This window comes from Xenopus laevis, chromosome 1L (genome assembly GCF_017654675.1).
Source record: "Xenopus laevis strain J_2021 chromosome 1L, Xenopus_laevis_v10.1, whole genome shotgun sequence".
NCBI classification, from domain to species: Eukaryota; Metazoa; Chordata; class Amphibia; order Anura; family Pipidae; genus Xenopus; species Xenopus laevis.
In genome coordinates this window covers 215,231,222-215,249,069 of record NC_054371.1, presented here as the reverse complement: position 1 = coordinate 215,249,069, position 17,848 = coordinate 215,231,222, and the positions used below count along the sequence as shown (strand labels likewise).

General features: G+C 41.7%; 1 protein-coding gene across 5 annotated transcripts in view; it reads right to left on the bottom strand.

Moving 5' to 3' along the window:
* Positions 1 to 3,312: 3,312 nt before the first annotated feature.
* cplane1.L (ciliogenesis and planar polarity effector 1 L homeolog) overlaps positions 3,313 to 17,848 on the bottom strand; it is a 97,419-nt gene continuing 82,883 nt past the window's right edge. For 3 of the 5 annotated variants that reach the window (XM_041569589.1, XM_018266340.2, XM_041569596.1), the window contains 13 exons: positions 16,563 to 16,807; positions 15,727 to 15,820; positions 13,175 to 13,315; positions 11,373 to 11,403; positions 11,111 to 11,245; positions 9,212 to 9,386; positions 8,957 to 9,018; positions 8,712 to 8,864; positions 8,313 to 8,431; positions 7,741 to 7,830; positions 6,622 to 6,744; positions 5,668 to 5,816; positions 3,313 to 3,740 (listed from right to left, as the gene is read on the bottom strand). In XM_041569589.1, coding sequence (XP_041425523.1) covers positions 3,606 to 3,740; positions 5,668 to 5,816; positions 6,622 to 6,744; positions 7,741 to 7,830; positions 8,313 to 8,431; positions 8,712 to 8,864; positions 8,957 to 9,018; positions 9,212 to 9,386; positions 11,111 to 11,245; positions 11,373 to 11,403; positions 13,175 to 13,315; positions 15,727 to 15,820; positions 16,563 to 16,807 — 1,652 coding nt within the window. In that variant the 3' untranslated portion in view covers positions 3,313 to 3,605. The remainder of the gene's footprint in view (positions 3,741 to 5,667; positions 5,817 to 6,621; positions 6,745 to 7,740; positions 7,831 to 8,312; positions 8,432 to 8,711; positions 8,865 to 8,956; positions 9,019 to 9,211; positions 9,387 to 11,110; positions 11,246 to 11,372; positions 11,404 to 13,174; positions 13,316 to 15,726; positions 15,821 to 16,562; positions 16,808 to 17,848) is intronic. The other 2 variants (XM_041569585.1, XM_018266348.2) reach the window with 2 other exon arrangements.

Sequence of the window (17,848 nt, the reverse complement as noted above, 5' to 3'; positions counted from 1 at the left end):
ATTATTTTAGAAACTGTCAGAATTTGTACTTGATTATAAATAGAAAATTTCTTATTCTCTTCACTGGTCTGTAGGACATAGGGTCTCCCTCCTTCGAAGCGGTTTTTCGAATGACCCTGCTCTGGTTAAGTGTGTATGTGCACAAGTTTCAGATGGAGTTTTATTATTCTCCTTTCATTGTTAATAGAAACTCAAGTCTTGCAGTGGTGTTCATGGGATATAGCAGGACAGGGAAGAGTTTGCTTATTCTCGTAGTGTCCTGTCTCCTGCTGGTGGATGTTTATACCCCTTGGTCCCTGTGTCCCACAGACTAATGTACAGACAGGGACGTAATTGTTCTTTTACTGACATCTGTGGGGGACCGATACTTAAGCTGTCCTATGAAGATAGGGATGAAGGAAGTCCTAACTCATTAAGATACAGCAGCCTGCAGTACCTTCCATGCAAAGTGACCAATGGATGCCACAAAGACCTATAATTTGTTGTAAGAGTGCAGTGAAGACCATTTAGCAGCTTTGTACACCTTTTCGGCTGAGGATTCCAGAAAGCCCAGGAAGTGCTGATGCCCCATGATGTGGGCCTGATATAGACTGGAGGAGTCTTCTTTATGGCCACATCTGATTAGTGAATAGCCTCTCATATCCACCTGGATATTGTGGTCTTAGAAACCAAAAGCCCCAGAATGCAATGAGCCCCAGAACGAGCCCTTGAGAGAACAAAAGATCTGGTAGGAGGTTGAGGGTCCAAGGATCGTCCCTGCTGAGGGTCAATATCGCTGAGAATCACACTCAACAAGGCCAGTGGGGAGCTCCCAGTATCACAGTGCATTGTTCACTCTTGATCTTTGGAATAAGAACAGGGGCAAAGGAGGACACATATAACCAAGCTGGAAGTCCCATGGCTCTGTGAGGGCATCAAAGGTGGACCAGGGATCTCAGCAGGATGCCATGAACTGGGGAACTTTCAGATTTGCCCTTGAGGCCCTGAGATTGATCTCCAGACTGCCCCACTTTTCTCTAATGGCCAGGAATATGTTGTGTAGTAGAGACCATTTCCCCAGATTCAGCGGACTTAGATAGTAGAAGTGTGTTGCAGCATCTGCAGCTGCCCAGGCCAATATGTGACACTTCTTGGAGGGCTTGGCAACTTCAAGTGCCTGCTTGGTGGTTTTATAAGTGATTCTTCTGACATTGTTCAACTGTATCCTCATAGCCTGTCCCTTCAGAAGCTGCTGCCACTGACGAAGGGCAAGTCTCACTGTCGTAGTTTCACAATGTTGATAGGCAGAAGGGATTCCATTGGTGACCAGGTTCCGTGAAAGGATAAGTTAACCTTAAAAATAAGTGAATGTAAAATTGACGGTGCTATTCTAAGCACTTTTGCATTGTACATTCATTATTTCCCGTCTCACTGTGTATTCATATATTGCTGAGATGACAAACTTTACTTTGACTTTGATTTATTTATTTTTAAATAACTAATGAATTTTGTTACAACAGCGCCACCTGCTGGTCATTTTCCCACCAGTCTGACCACCAAGTAGTCAAGGAAGTTGTCAGGAGAAAGAAAGAGGCTGCTCTGATGTTCTTCTGCTTAGGAAAACAATTAGAAACCTTTCTCAAATCTTGAGAAGACTACTTGGTCAAGTTCTTTTCCGTGTTCTCCCCAGAAAAAAATGTCCAGATGGGGATAAAGACAAAAGTGAACCCATTTGTTTCCTCTTCACTGTGGAGGTGAAACTGGTTTAATAGAAGCTGGTAGGAATTTGTGCTTAAGCAATACACCACTTGGTCCTACCAACTACTGTTAAAGGAATAGGAACACCAAAAAAATGTGTTATGAAAATATAAGATACTGTTGTGCTGCACAAGTAAAACTGACGTGTTTGCTTCAGAAACTCTATAATAGTTTATATAAACAAGCTGATGTGTTGCCATGGGGGCAGCCATTCAAGCACAGGATACACAGTAGATAGCAGATAAGTACTACTATAGTTTATATAAACAAGCTACTGTGTAGCCATGGGGGCAGCCATTCAAGCACAGGATACACAGTAGATAACAGATAAGTACTACTATAGTTTATATAAATAAACTGCTGTGTAGCCATGGGGGCAGCCATTCAAAGTTGAAAAGGCTCAGGATACACAGCAGATCACAGATAAGCTCCGTAGTATACAATGGGATTCTTCAGAATTTATCTACTGTGTATCCTTGAACGGCTGTCCCCATTGCTACACAGCAGCTTGTTTATATGAACTATAGTAGTACTTATCTGTTATCTACTGTGTATCCTGTGCTTGAATGGCTGCCCCATGACTACACAGTAGCTTGTTTATATAAACTATAGTAGTACTTATCTGTTATCTACTGTGTATCCTGTGCTTGAATGGCTGCCCCCATGGCTACACAGCAGCTTGTTTATATAAACTATAGTAGTACTTATCTGTTATCTACTGTGTATCCTGTGCTTGAATGGCTGCCCCCATGGCTACACAGCAGCTTGTTTATATAAACTATAGTAGTGTTTCTGAAGCAAACACACCAGTTTTACCAGTGCAGGGCAACAGTACATTATATTGTCATTGCTTCAAAACACTTATTTATTGGTGTTACTGTTCCTATTTCATTTATTGGAGCGAGTGAGATGCAGGCGAGGAGCCAGGTGACCACAAGAAATTACCAGGCAATGTTCCCGGCAAAAATGCCCTGGGGAGAACACTGTCCTCTATGGAGTAGGATCCAATATTCTCCTAGAGAATGAGGAGTAAGTCGATGCCAAGGCTTCTGTAATTCAGCAGCTGTTGGCTCAGCCTCGACACCATAAGATCCATATGTGCCCCCCCCCCAAATCTAAGAGATCCTGTAGGTCAGGGATCCCCAACCTTTTTTACCTGTGAGCCACATTTAAATGTAAAAAGAGTTGGGGAGCAACACAAGCATGAAAACGTCCCTTGGGGTGCCAAATAATGGATATGATTGGCTATTTGGTAGCCCCTATGTGGACTGGCAGCCTACAAGAGGATCTACTTGGCACTATACTTCGTTGTTATGCAATTAAAACTTGCCTCCAAGCCTAGAATTAAAAAATAAGCACCTGCTTTGAGGAACCTGAAAGCAACATCCAAGGGGTTGGAGAGCAACATGTTACTCACGAGGTACTGGTTGGGGATCACTGATGTAGGTCCTGGAACTTGTGGATGGAGAGACTAGTGACCTGTATTTGTGCTCAGGTAAAACACCAAGTCTCTTTCCCAAGTTTATAACAACTGATACAAATCTGAATTTGTACAAATGACAAAGGCATAACAAATTGCATTGATATTTTATTAAACTGGAAACCCATTTAGTGAAATATTTACATGATAAATATCAAGATCATACGAAGGCCAAATAACAAAAATAAATATTTTAAAACACAAACTCGTAGAAAAATAAGGCTTTAACTATACAAATAATGAACTGATGGAACAATTGAGTCCTTGGAAAGACCCAGTGTGGAACATAAAGAACAAGATGGATGACAGAGATCAAATCTAACCCTAAGGCACACTGGTGGGGGCCCACTGCCGGCAGCCATGTTTCTTGGTATTCAGAGATTCCTGCTCATGTTTCATCAACACCGGCCACCATATCCTCTATAGCGTTCCAGTCCAGCTTGCTGAGTAAACTGCTTGTACTCTCCGATAAACCGTCCACTTTGGAAACATTTCGGGAGCTGCCGTCTCCATTCAGTGATCCCTGTAGTGGAACCAAGAAGGAACAGTGAGGCCTGGTCATCAGATTGATGTTTATATTGGTCTGTATATTTATTTTATACATGTTCTTTACACATGGGGGTCTCTACATCACCTGGAAATAACTAAACAGTCCCAAAATCTTTGCTGTATAAATCAGCTCTGACTGATCGCAATCTGCCTTGAGTAGAGCAAATGACTGCAGAGTACCAGCAGAATCCCTACTCTTTATCTCCCATAGGCTGAATTATATAGTGAATAAAGTACCCCCTCTTGTAAAATATAAGGATATAAGTTTCCGAGGAGTTTCATGACCATATAACAGCACAAGGCTGAAGGTCGAGTATTCTTATACAGGTCATGGAACTCCGAGGTAACTTCTAATATCCTCATATTTTACAACAGGGGGTACTTTATTTATTATAATACACAAATTTCAGTGAGTCATGTGACAGAAATGACATCACTACTGACCTTTTCTAACCGATGACATCAGTGCTCCCCGTTTATAAGGATATAATTTACAAGATATTCATGGCTCTTGTGTATTATATAGTGAATAAAGTACCCCCTTTTGTAAAATATAAGGATATTATAAGTTACCGAGGAGTTTCATGACCATATAAAAGCATGAGGTGGAAGCCAAGTGTTCTTATACAGGTCATGGAACTCCGAGGTGACTTCTAATATCCTCATATTTTACAACTGGGGTACTTTATTTATTATAATACACAAATTTCAGTGAGTCATGTGACAGAAATGACATCAGAACTCACCGTTTATAACTGATGACATCAGAACTCACCGTTTATAAGGATATAATTTACAAGATATTCATGGCTCGTGTATTATATAGAAATATCCGAAGTGGCCACACTCAAGTGGATGATCAATGATTGTAATATGAAGAGATGAAGGATCAGCACATTCTTTAAATTGTAAACGATTGCTCTTTTATCCGACATTTATGTGAACATTGCAAAATTTTGATAAAAAGAGAAAAGTTGTTGCTTTACATAAAAGGCACATCTTAAATGATTAACAGTCCATTTTTATCAAAATTTTGCAATGTTCACTATTAGAATTTATCACAATTGGTCCTTTTTATGTCTTTTTTAAATTTTATACACAAATTTTAACACAACTTTTTATCACTACATTTTTATGTGTGTATAAAGTAAAGTGGAACACCAGGTGGAAGATGGACCTTTTATTGAGTTCACTGTAATGGACTGGGGTCTTTATATTTTTTAAAAAAAAAATTTTTGACCATCATGGGTTAAGTAAATAACACTGATTTTGTATGATGTCACAGGAAGAGGGAGTGGCCTTTTTTACCACACCCCCTCCTCATGCTTTAAATATGGATGTGGGAATTATAACACTAGGCTTGATAAAGGGCCCCGGCGGCCCGAAACGTTGCCCTGTTTAAAATGATTTGATGCAATAAAATACACGTTTGTTCATATCTACGGTGTGCTGCTGATATCTGCTCTGATTGGATAATTTGGCCCTGTAACAGGCGTGGGTCCTTCAGTACAGCACCTGGTACCGCAAAGGTATGTGTTCAAGGTTTTAAGCTCTCCACCTCGGTTTCTGTATATGTGACACCAGAGGCTTCCAGTAAATGCTGGTGACCAATGGTATTTTGTCGTCCATCTTCCGAGAGCTCAACTCACACAAAGTTCTCATATTAGTTGGAAAAGTTGAAAGACGTCTTTTAAATTGGAAATTGCCCAGCTGCTGCTGATCCAGAGGAAGGCAAAAAAAAAACCCCAACAAAATCCCCGTCTGAAGCCTCTGGGAACATCGTACCAGTCCCTGGATCAACTTTGTACCGGAAGTGAATTGAAGTGACCTTTATAATCTTACTAGAAAGTCATCTCTCTCTTTCTGCAACTAACACCCTCTATGTGGATAATGGCTCATACCTGAGAGAAGGTGGTGGATCTCTTTAATATGTTGCGGATTTCTTCAGGAATTTCCCAAGGACTCACCAAGTCCCTCTCCATTTCTAATTCCAGATCTTCATCTTCAGTCTGGTTCCTCCTCGTCTGGAAGCTGCTGCCGCCTCTTCTCTCTGCACAGGTTGTAGGTAGAGAATATTTATGTTACTCTTTCTTTCCAGTAATAAATCAAGAGATTATTTATACTCAGCATATGATCAGCCATATATGTGCATGGCCTCCTTCCACTCCCACGGCTCAAAATAAAATATATCATCATCATCATAAACAAAATATCTCCTGGCTGACAGATGTACGAGATGAACGTTCCCTTAAGGACATTTAACAAATAACAAATGAACGTTTATGGATGATAATCCAAGTGCCATGGCCACAACCTCTCCTTATTGGAATGGAGATACTTGAACTGTCTCTAGGTCACATGACGCTGCTCCCACAAAATACAAGCTGGGGACAGTATCCCTTAAACTGAAACTTGCAAGGTTGTAAATATATGAAAAGAAAGGGTTGTTGCCATTTGCTTACAAAGAATGAAATAGAACATCACCTTGCAAAGCTTGAATAACGGGCAGGCACCACTCTGGAACACCATAGTCAGTAGAATCCAGGAGCCCAAATTTTTAAATAGTACAAAAAGTCTTTAATTTACATTATGTATAAAAGATATACACGGGACACAAAATGCATCAGGCTTTTCTCTTTTATACATAATGTAAAATAAAGACTTTTTGTGCTATTTAAAAATTTGGGCTCCTGGATTCTACCGACTAACTGATTTTGGTGTTCCGGAGTGGTACCTGCCCGTTATTCAAGTTTTGTGTGTCGCTCTCCTCTGCTGAAGGTCTGGGCATGAGCTTGTCCCCGTATTCAAATAATTGATGCCCCTATAGTCTAAATGTAAGTGCACTAGAGTATTACCTTGTGCTGACCCAGGATGCCTTGCGACAGTTGTGGTGCCACCTTGTACACGTGGCTTGTTCTTGGCAGTCAGTAGCCCTCTGCGTGTGACTTGGGACAAGCGATCTCCAGGTAAAGCCTTATCTACAAAAGGATAAAAAGAATATTGGATTGGCAGCACCTCGGTTAATATCCAGGATCAGACCCATTCTTTTCTCTTCCAGCCCTGGAGTAAAAAGTGACCCATTTCCCTGTCACCGGAACCAACACAAAGTCACTGGAAACACAATCAGCACTTGAATGAAGAGTGAATTATGTGTGTTCCAACTTCCCATGGTCAATGAGGTATAATGGGCAGACGCAGGACAGTCCAATGGGTTATGTTCCAAGTCACATTACAGTTAATCCTGAGCTCTCGTAATAAGGGCAAACACAGAAAGCACCGGCCCCTGGCCCTACAGGTGTGTTTAGGTGTCCGAGCAGCCAACAGAAAGCTAAAGATTTGCATAATGCTCTGGTTTTCCACAAATATGTTCTGAGCGACATCCTTTGACGAGAGATTTTCCCATTTCCCTACAGAGTGGCCCCTCACTAATGCCGGCAATATCCACAGAGCACAACATTCTATGGCAGCAAATAAACTGCCCCCCTAATGACTAGACTCTACACATATTATATAGTGAATAAAGTACCCCCTATTGTAAAATATAAGGATATTATAAGTCACCGAGGGGTTACATGACCATATAAAAACACGAGGCTGAAGGTTTTTATACAGGTCATGGAACTCCAAGGTTACTTCTAATATCCTCGTATTTTGCAACAGGGGTTAGTTTATTTATTATAATACACAAGTTTCGGTGAGTCATGTGACAAAAACGATATCACTACTCCGTTTATAACTGATGACATCACTAGTCACCGTTTATAAGGATATAATTTACAAGATATTCATGGCTTTTGTGTATTTTATATATATATATATATATATATATATATATATATATATATATATATATATATATATATATATATATATATATATATATATATATATATATATACACACCCTCTGGAGGTGGACACATTAACCCTCCTGCCTACGCCATTACCGCAATGTTTATGAGAGGGAGGGCTCACCAAATTTGAAATGAACAGGATAGCTGGGAGCACTTCTAGCTCTGCTCTTGGGATCCGAGGTGCTTCTCTGCTTTACAAACGTTGCTGTTCCTAAGTAGAAACAATAGAATATCAATCATTAAAAGGGTGGGACAGAAAATCTTCTGTGATGTCTGAATGACTTCAATAAAGTTGTAACTGGAGCAAACGAGACATTTAACGACAGGAGCACATTATGCGCATTAAGCAGAGGACAAGGTGCAAAGTACAAACAAACACAGAGCTTTGTGCCCATGTCACAAGATTTCTTGTACTTTACACCCTGTCAGGGGTCTCATTCCAGTTCTGCAGCAGAATGAAGATGTGAATCGTCTTCCATTAATATAGTGAAGAGTTTTCAAACTGGCTAAACAGGTAGATCAAGCCATGAATGGTCAGCTGAAGTTATTCAGAGTCTGAGAATGATTTCTTGGTAAGGACATGAATCCTGTTCTCTCTCACATGTTGGGGGGGGGGGGTAGGAATTCTGGGGATACTTATAGCAGAGGGTTCCAGGGCAAACACAAAGAGGTGCAAGAGAGAAGAACAAGTACCTCTTGACTGAAGACGAGATGGAGTCGACATGGGCCTTTGCCTCGGAGCAACAGTCTTGGAGAGGGGTCTGTGTCTGGCCGTGTGACTTGCAGGTGAGCTCCGTGTTGCAGCTGAAGGTCTTTGGGATTGAAACAAAGAAGAAATTTAAGGGGAAATACTGCAAGACTGTATCCGTCTCATACAAAAGCTACAGTTCACTTTTCAGCAGGGCAGAGATGTCAAACACCACGGCAACATAACTGCCCAAGAACAAATTAGGTGAATGTCCTACAATGGCCCAGTAAAATCCCTGATCTCAGTCTATTTCAGAATCAATATTTAAAAACTAAGGATCATCCAGCTAATCTGCAGGAAGCCCAGACCCACATAGTTCCCATGTAATTGCTTTAGTCGTTTACCCTCTAGGAGACAAGAGTTGCGTTTGCCATTTGGAGGCTGAAGGGTTGGATCTTGGATGTATGGCCGGGACGTGCTTGGCTTCCGACAGCATCTCCTGCATGAGACCCAAAGCCTCCGACACTCGGTGATCATGATGCTCAGACAGCAGAGATCTATGAGGGAAAGAGCAAAACCCTGAGCATTGGCAGATCTATTAAATCATATGGTGGAGCAGCTTGGAATGGAGCAAGAGCTATTGACTTACTTATCTCTCTCTTCTTTCAGCCTCTGGTGCCGCTGGATTGTTCTTGATGAGACTGACGTGTTCTGTAGAGAAAAATACACTTAATTGAATTGCTGGGACATGATATACATTTAGTTCATACTGTATATATATATATATATATATATATATATATATATATATATATATAATGTGTCACAGTAATACAGAGCCAATAAATGTTCCCTATGGATCCTGCCCCCCACACACACCTAAAATCCAACCCCCCATCCTTACTGCATCTTGAGTTGACTGGTACGGCTTGTGCTCCATCGCTCTCAGTTCTTCCAGCTGTCTCTTATGCTCAGACAGTCTCTCTCTCTGCTTTTTCTTCATCCAGTTCTGCAGCTCCAGCCTCTCCTTCTCTGTCCTTTTAGATCCGGGCATTGACGATGCACTGCGAGCTCTTACCCTGTGAGTAGGGAGACATTAAAGAATGGAAAAGCTAAATGTACTGTAACTTGCTATTTCAATAGTACGTCCAATTGGAATTAAAAACAAAAATCATCCCATTATGGTAAAGCCCTTTAGAACCTCAGGTAAGTGAAACCAGTATCTTCCCAATGCTTATTCCGGAGCCCAGTTGTCATTCCCTTTAGTTGTTACTTCTGGGTTTTTGGACCTTTATGTGGGGTTAGGGCTTGTTCTGAAGGAAGTTTCTCTCTGTACTGATCTCTAACACATTCATTGAGCACATGCTCCCCCTAGTGGACACTCCCATAGATACAACTGCTGTGTGAAACCCTGGAGACAAGTGTTGGGTCCAAGCACCTACCCAGTTGAGGACGTGAAAGAAAACACCCTAGGGGCAAAAAAAACACAAAAGAATCAATGGTCTGAACCTGGGTAATTACTGTGGGCAGACTGGATTCAGACATGGGGAGGTTCCTAGAATATAGAAATGTTGTACATGATGTTTTGTGCTTCTGTACCAGCCCAAGGCAACCACAGCCCTTTAGCAGTAAAGATCTGTGTCTCCAAAGATGCCCCAGTAGCTCCCCATCTTCTTTTCTGCTGATTCACTGCACATGCTCTGTGCTGCTGTCACTTACTGAGCTTATAGGTAATACACTGCATATATACAATATAAATGTCACAATACAAAGACGGATTAGAAATGAATTCATAATGTAGAATATCCATCATATCTCTGATATCAGAGGAGCAGGCAGGTGAGTGTGGATATATATAAACCCGGGAGAAATACTGGGCTGGGTTGGCCACAGTTGTTGACCCCCGATTCACTAGTAGTCAGTTAATAGCTGGCAGTTTGCAGGGACAGAAATCTGTGGCAGCTTCGTATAGTGTACGACATTCTGTGTGTATAAACTTCCTCGGTAGCTTTCCTTCTCCTTTAAGGGCCGGAGACTCATCAATTCAGCATCTTAATTGTTGCATGAATGTTTAATTGCTCTAAGCTATACCTGTGCCAGGGTCAGTCTCTATACAAACAGCCATATTTATCTGTGGATAACACAGTGTCTAATTTGTCTAAATGGCAATGGAAATGCAGCCAGAAAGTAATATACAGTGTTTGCAGCCGAGTTATAATGAATCATTAATAGCTATAAGGCAACACAAAAACAAATGGAGGTTAAAGGAGAAGGAAACCCCCTGGGTGCAAAAACCCTCCCCCATCCCGTGTTGCTCCCCTCCCTCCTCCCCCCTGGCCTACCCGTCCTGCTGGGCAAATGCCCCTAACTTGTTACTTACCCTTCTGCGCAGGTCCAGTCCAGGGAGTTCAGAGACGCCATCTTCTTCCACGCAATCTTCTTCCTGCTTTGACCGGCGCAGTAGGAGCATTTTGCCGGAACGGATCTACTGCGCATGCGCCAAAAGTCACAACGTTTTCCGATTTCATCCATACCGGGCGAAATGCTCCTACTGCGCATGCGCCAAAAACGCCGGTCAAAGCAGGAAGAAGATCGCGTGGAAGAAGATGGCGTCTCTGAACTCCCTGGACTGGACCTGCGCAGAAGGGTAAGTAACAAGTTAGGGGCATTTGCCCAGCGGGACGGGTAGGCCAGGGGGGAGGAGGGAGGGGGAGCAACACAGGGGAGGGTTTTTGCACCCAGGGGGTTTCCTTCTCCTTTAAACTCCTATGAAATGGCTTTGTGACAGTGAGAGTTGTCATACCTGGAGAGGGAGGAGGTCTGGGTCTCTGTCAGTCCAAGTTCTGAAGCAGAAACGCCTCCTTTCATAAGATCATTTAGTATATCTGCAATATCACTTAACCCCGTCACGTGCAGGAGGTCGTCTTGACCGGCGCTACTAAAAGAAAAGCCATTTACACGAGTGAGTCCAAACAATGAATAGGGAATTGCTGGACTTGGCTTGACAAGATCTCACCATTGAAGTGATAATCCGACAGTAAAGAATCAGCATTTTAACTACTTACCTTTTATCCACCCTCCTGTTCTCTGCCGGCCCTGAAACACAACGAGACGTAGTCAGTATAGATTTCTTTTCCATTGTTTCTCAGCCGCACACAGTGTAATATGAAGCAGTCCCGGGCTGGGGAACAAATGAACTGACAAACAGCTTCTCACTAGAGGGGTTGCCCATGGAGACAAGATATAACAAAGCTCCTCTCCGCACACGGCCGGGGTTGTTTAAGGGGAACACCGCACCATCATGAATCACACGAGTATGGAATAAAGTACATTCTCTTTCCTTCAGCAACTACCCTGGGCCCTAAATGTGACCATAGATGTAACAATTACGATCTTTCTTAGAAAAGATGTTTCCAAGAAAGATTGTTCATTTCAAAACACACGTGTAGAGCTGAATGGTCAGATATATATCGGTCGGCTTGTTTCCCACCATACACGCACTGAATATCGTACGAAAATTAGTTTTGTAAGATATTAACTGTGCGTCTATGGCCACCTTAAAGGAGAATTCAACCCGTAATAAAAAAAACCCTCCCCCCTACCCTGGGTCCTCTACCCAATATCTGATGTCTGGGACTTCACAATACAGACATAGAAACCTTGCTGGTAATGAAATCACAGATCTACCCAAAGATTTTTGAGGGTTTAAATGATTTTTTTGTGGGCCCAGTAACTTTTAGTTAGGCCCCCGTATGTTACCCCTTCAACAAACCAAACATTCGGTGCCTTTATGGATAGGAACACCAGAATGATTTTTGCATGAAGGAAGAGAGGATTGTGTGAATTGTGTATTACTGTTGGGTTTGCTGGTTATAAAATGGAGATTTATAAAAAGTGGGGAACTAGTCAGATAAGATTCACAAGAATAGGGGCGCATGTGCAGGCAATTATTTGGGTATATTGAATAGGGATAGGGTTGACACATGTTTGGTTTTGACCCAGACAGTTTGGTTTTTGTAAGGCCTGTTCAGTTTCTGTTTGGTTTTCAGCCTTATCAACCCCGAACAATAATCTGGCCAATACATGAAAAGCATTTAAATACTAAGATACTCACCATTCTTATTATTACAGATACAAAAAAAAGCAAATCAATCAAAAATAAGGATTTTTTTCTAAATTAGCATTGCTGTATTTCAGAGCTTTCTGGATACCTGATTTCTGTATAATAGATCTCATACCTGTAATTAAAGGATTGGGCTTAATCATCAAGCAGAATATAGGGTTGCCACCTGTGTGGTTTTGAACTGGGCATCAACACTTTAAAACATTGGATAGAAACCCAGCCAGTTGCATCTAAGTGATGCAATAACCTTGCCGTGATGTCATAACTCCAACAACATCATTGTGCCCACCTCTGATGTCATCATGACTGTTCCTACATCACTGCCCCTCCCCGATGGTATCTGCCCTGCCCCCCATGTTCGGGTTTAGCAATCAGCAAAGGTGGCAACAATAAAAAGGAATGCACCAAATTCACTATTTGGGATTCAGGTCGTAAAAGATTCAGCTGTATACTGAACCCAATCCGCATTTGAATGCAAATTAGGGTCGGGAAAGGTGAAAAAAATATTTTTACTTCCTTGTTTTGTGACAAAAAGTCATGTGATTTCCCTTCCCGACCCTAATTTGCATATGCAAATTAGGTTTTAGATCAGCCAGGCACAAGGATTCAGCCGAATCCTAATCCTGCTGAAAAAGGCCGAATCTCGAACCAAATCCTGGATTCGGTGCATCCCTAATATTGAATCTTGAGCGTATATGTCCTGGAAAAACAGACTTTTGGTCAGCACATTTGCAGGAGGGTTACCAGTGGAGGGCCGGGCCTCGTAGGGCAAATCTTCCCAAGAAATACAGACGACAGGGGGACGAGCAAATGAATCAACGCCGGCAATGTCTGTCAATGTCAACTCTTCCTCCTCTCTGATTTTCTCTATTTCCATGCGAGGAGCTGAACAGAAACAGAATGGAAGTTAATACATGACATACGGAAATGCCAGAAATACACACACACACAAATACATCATGAAATGATCAACACCGGCAATATAAGCATCAATAACTGAAACCAAACAGCATTATATTTCTATGGAAACACTTTATTCCCAAACCCGCTAACATAGCTTGGACTTTTCCTGGTATAGAAACTAGAATGTGATGCAGATACAACCCATCAACCTTCTGCAAGTTCTAATTCCGCCCCATGTGAAATGGCAGTACAGCTATGAGAATCTGTTATCCGGAAACCCATTATCCAGAAAGCTGCGAATTACGGGAATGCCGTCTCCCTTAGACTCCATTTTAAGCAAATAATTCTAATTTGTATAAATGATTTCCCTTTTTCTCTGTAATAATAAAACAGTAGTTTGTACTGGAGGGTAACTAAGCTGCATGAATCCATATTGGCAGCAAAACTTTTAAAAAAAAAAGTTTGCTCAATGTTTAAATGATTTTTAGCAGAAATACGGTCTAGTGTTCAAAAATACAGCTGTATCCCTTTTCTGGAAAACCCCAGGTCCCAAATATTCTGGATAACCTGTAACTACAATTCTAGAAACAAAGTAGATTCCCAGAAGGCCTTGGAGATGAAAGTTTATACCCTAAGAAAGTCAACGTTTCTCAGAACTAAGGCCTAAGACTTGTTAACACAGTGGTTTATAAAACCTGGGGCTGCCTCCCTGGAGGTGCTGGAGCAGATGCAGTTGGGCCTCAGACTAAATGCCAATTCGGCGGAATTTTAGGGCGACTCTATTAGATACCCCTGAAACCCCAAATACAGAGTAAGTTAGGGTGAGATTTATGGTAGACACTTGTATGATTACTTAGATATTTGCGGAACAATGGCTGATAACCAATTGTTTCCAATATATGTCTCTGTTTATGAGATAAGGAAAGGCCTGGTCAAAAGATGGTCCTCTGAGGTGGACTGAAACAAAACAAAGTCTGACGACCACTATAACAGCTCCTGCAGAATGTGCTTTGGTAGCGAAGGCAAAAGATACACGACACCGAGCTTTAAAGTCTTTTGGGTGCTGCATTGCTTAAAGGATAAGTAAAGCTTAAAAATAAGTGAATGTGCTATTCTAAGCACTTTTGCAATGTACATTCATGCATTTTTTTTTTAATTACAAGACATTAAAGGATACATATCCTGTTAACATGAATGAATTTTGTTACAACAGCGCCACCTGCTGGTCATTTTCCCACCAGTCTGACCACCAAGTAGTCAAGGAAGTTGTCAGGAGAAAGAAAGAGGCTGCTCTGATGTTCTTCTGCTTAGGAAAACAATTAGAAACCTTTCTCAAATTTTTCCTAAGCAGAAGAACATCAGAGCAGCCTCTTTCTTTCTCCTGACAACTTCCTTGACTACTTGGTGGTCAGACTGGTGGGAAAATGACCAGCAGGTGGCGCTGTTGTAACACAATACATTCATGTTAACAGTACATGTATCCTTTAATATCTTGGAATTAAAAATAAATATGTGGCCATTAGTTGACCCAGTTGACTAATGACTGACTACATAGTGAATGCTTGACATTTTTCAGTAGGGTACCTTATAATCATGCATTCAATAGTCATAATGCAACACAAAAATAGTTTGCCTAGGCCCCCCTCTCCTTGCTGTAACAAACAAGGGAAAGTGGTGCTCACCACTAATTTTTAAAATCATTAAGTGGTGGTGCAATGAGGCTGTGACCCCCACCTTGCTGCCCAGACCACAATTCCTATCCAATTATATTCAATAATTCAATGATCCTACCCCCATTATATTCTTAAAGGAGAAGGAAAGGTTAAAACTAAGTAAGCTTTATCAGAAAGGTCTATATAAATATACTAGTAAACCCTCAAAGTAATGTTGCTCTGAGTCCTCTGTCAAAAGAAACATTGAATTTCTTTCCTTCTATTGTGTACTCATGGGCTTCTGTATCAGACTTCCTGTTTTCAGCTTAATCCTCCAGGGCTTGGGCTTAAACATGCTCAGTTTGCTCCTTTCCCCTCCCTTCTCTGCTGTAATCTGAGCCCAGAGCTATGAGTGAGCAGGAAAAAGACTCAGGCAGGAAGTGATGTCACACCAAGCTAATACTGCAGCTGCTATCCTAAACAAACAGAGAGCTTCTAGAGCTTTTTACTCAGGTATGGTAAAGCATTCTACAGAATAAATATAGCATTCTAGCTTGCACTATTGTGGCTAATCTATTGGCAATAAAATGCCTCTGTATCTTTGCTTCTCCTTTAACTGTTACAATGGATTTATACTTCCATGTCCATTGAGACCCCAGCCACTGTACTAGGGGCCCGGTAGCCATCACAAGCTCTGCATCTCTTATCTACAGACAATTGCTTCTATTTACAGACACTTACCATGTGCTTTCATATCAGCTCTTCTAGAAGAATGGACAGCAATGTCTGGATTGGGCTCGCTGGCATCTGCCAGGGTTTCTATTGTTTTCACCAACTGCATGAAAAATGTATTAAATGTAATTAAAATCTGTTCTGGTCATACAATTGGAGGACATCTTCCCACCGCGAGATCCAAAATATGGAGTAAGAATATAATAAGAATATAAAATATAAGAAGAAATCATTTAAAATAACCAATAAATGGATATTGAAAAATGTGTGTGTGTGTTCTATAATGGGAACATGGAGTAGCCCATGCACTGTTTTTCCTTTAAATTAATGGAGAGAGTCAGTAGAGTTAACTAAAGAAAAACTCCCCCATACAAGATGGAACTATGAGCCAAACCTTAGACAGCAGTGTCGGACTGGCCCGGCGGGATACCGGGAAAATACCCGGTGGGCCCCGACCCTAGTGGGCCCCCGCCGGGCCAGTCCCCCTCTCCCAAACAGTTTTTAAAAAAATTTCAGCGCATCGATGCGCCGCCTGGGCAATTATGCCGAGCGGCGATTCGCCTAACAAGTAGGTAGCGGGGGCCAGAGGGGGGCCCTGGACACCAGTCCCGGTGGGCCCTGGGCCCCCCAGTCCGACCCTGTTAGACAGTTGTGTAGAATGTGTGGGCAGGTGTCTGCCAGGGGGTCTTATCACAGGGGCAAATCAAGATAAGAAAGACACAGCAGCAACATTAAAACAAAGGCTAAACATATAGTAGATATTTTCCAATACCAAGGGAAGGATAATTTCATGTTATTTATGCTGTCACACAAATGTAAGCACAGTGGGAATTCACTGCACGTACCAACGCAGTATTGGCAAAATCCCTCTCCATGCCATTGGCCATTTCTTGCAAAGCTGCTAACTGGGCATCCATCTCCTGGAGCCTGGAGAGAGCCTGGTGCTGTACAGTTCCACTCGTCCATGGTCTCCGAACAAACTTTTCATAGGGAGCAGCTTTATTAGACAACATCTCGTATGTTACGGGGTCGGCCACGCGGATAACCTGGTCTCCCAGTCTCTGCTCCTGTCGGTTCTCACGAACATGGTCTGTAATTAACAATAAGCAAATCATTTTAAAGGGGAACTATCACAAAAATAAAAATGTAATATAAGCTTCAGCATAGTGATATAAGAAACTTTCTAAATACAAACAATTAATGCATCATTTCTGAAATAATCAATTTTATCTTCACTTTCCCTCTCTCAGCATCTGTTTCTCTTCATTCTCTCTTCATTCAGGAGTTGGGAGTCAGATATTCATTGACAATTAGATCCAATATATCTTATAGGGGGGCTCCTTTTGCCTAGAAGATGTATTAGAGCTCACTCTATTAAAATCACCAGACCTCATGTCTCTCTACCTGCAGGATTTGTGCAAAAGGCAGTTATTTTGTTAGATTTGTTTACTGGAATCAGTTATTTGAGTGAGCTCTAATTCATCTGCTAGAAAAGGAGCCCCCCCATAAGATATATTGGATCATTCATCTGACACCCAATGAGGCAAAAGACAGAATGAGGAGTAGCTGAGATCCCCTCTAACCTGTATTTAGTACCCATTTATTTTCCCCTTAGAGAGAGGGATAGAGAAGATAAACTTGATTATTTCAGAAATAGGGATGGGCGAATTTGACCCGTTTTGTTAAAAATTCGCCGCTGGCGTAATGTCGCCAACGCCCATTAAAGTCTATGGTTGTCAAAAAAAATTTGTTGCGTGGCGAATTTTTTTTGACGTGCGTCTTTTTATTTTGACATACAAGTCTATGGGCGTCATTTTTTCGGCAAACATCCCTATTTAGAAACAATGCAGAATTTTATTTCACTATGATGAAGCTTATATTAAATTTTCTTTTTTGCTATAGTTCCCCCCTTAAGAGTCTGGCCACACGGGCAGATTCGGGGAGATTTGTCGCCAGGCGACAAATCACTTCTTCGCGGCGACTAATCTCCCCGATGTGCTTACTCCTGCCTTCTCCCGGCTAAAATGAAAATCGCCTGGGGGCAGGCACACACAGCGCTTCATTTTACGAAGTCGCCTGTAATTGCCTCACAGGGAAACTTTGGGCAAATTCAGAGTGTGGCCAGACCCTA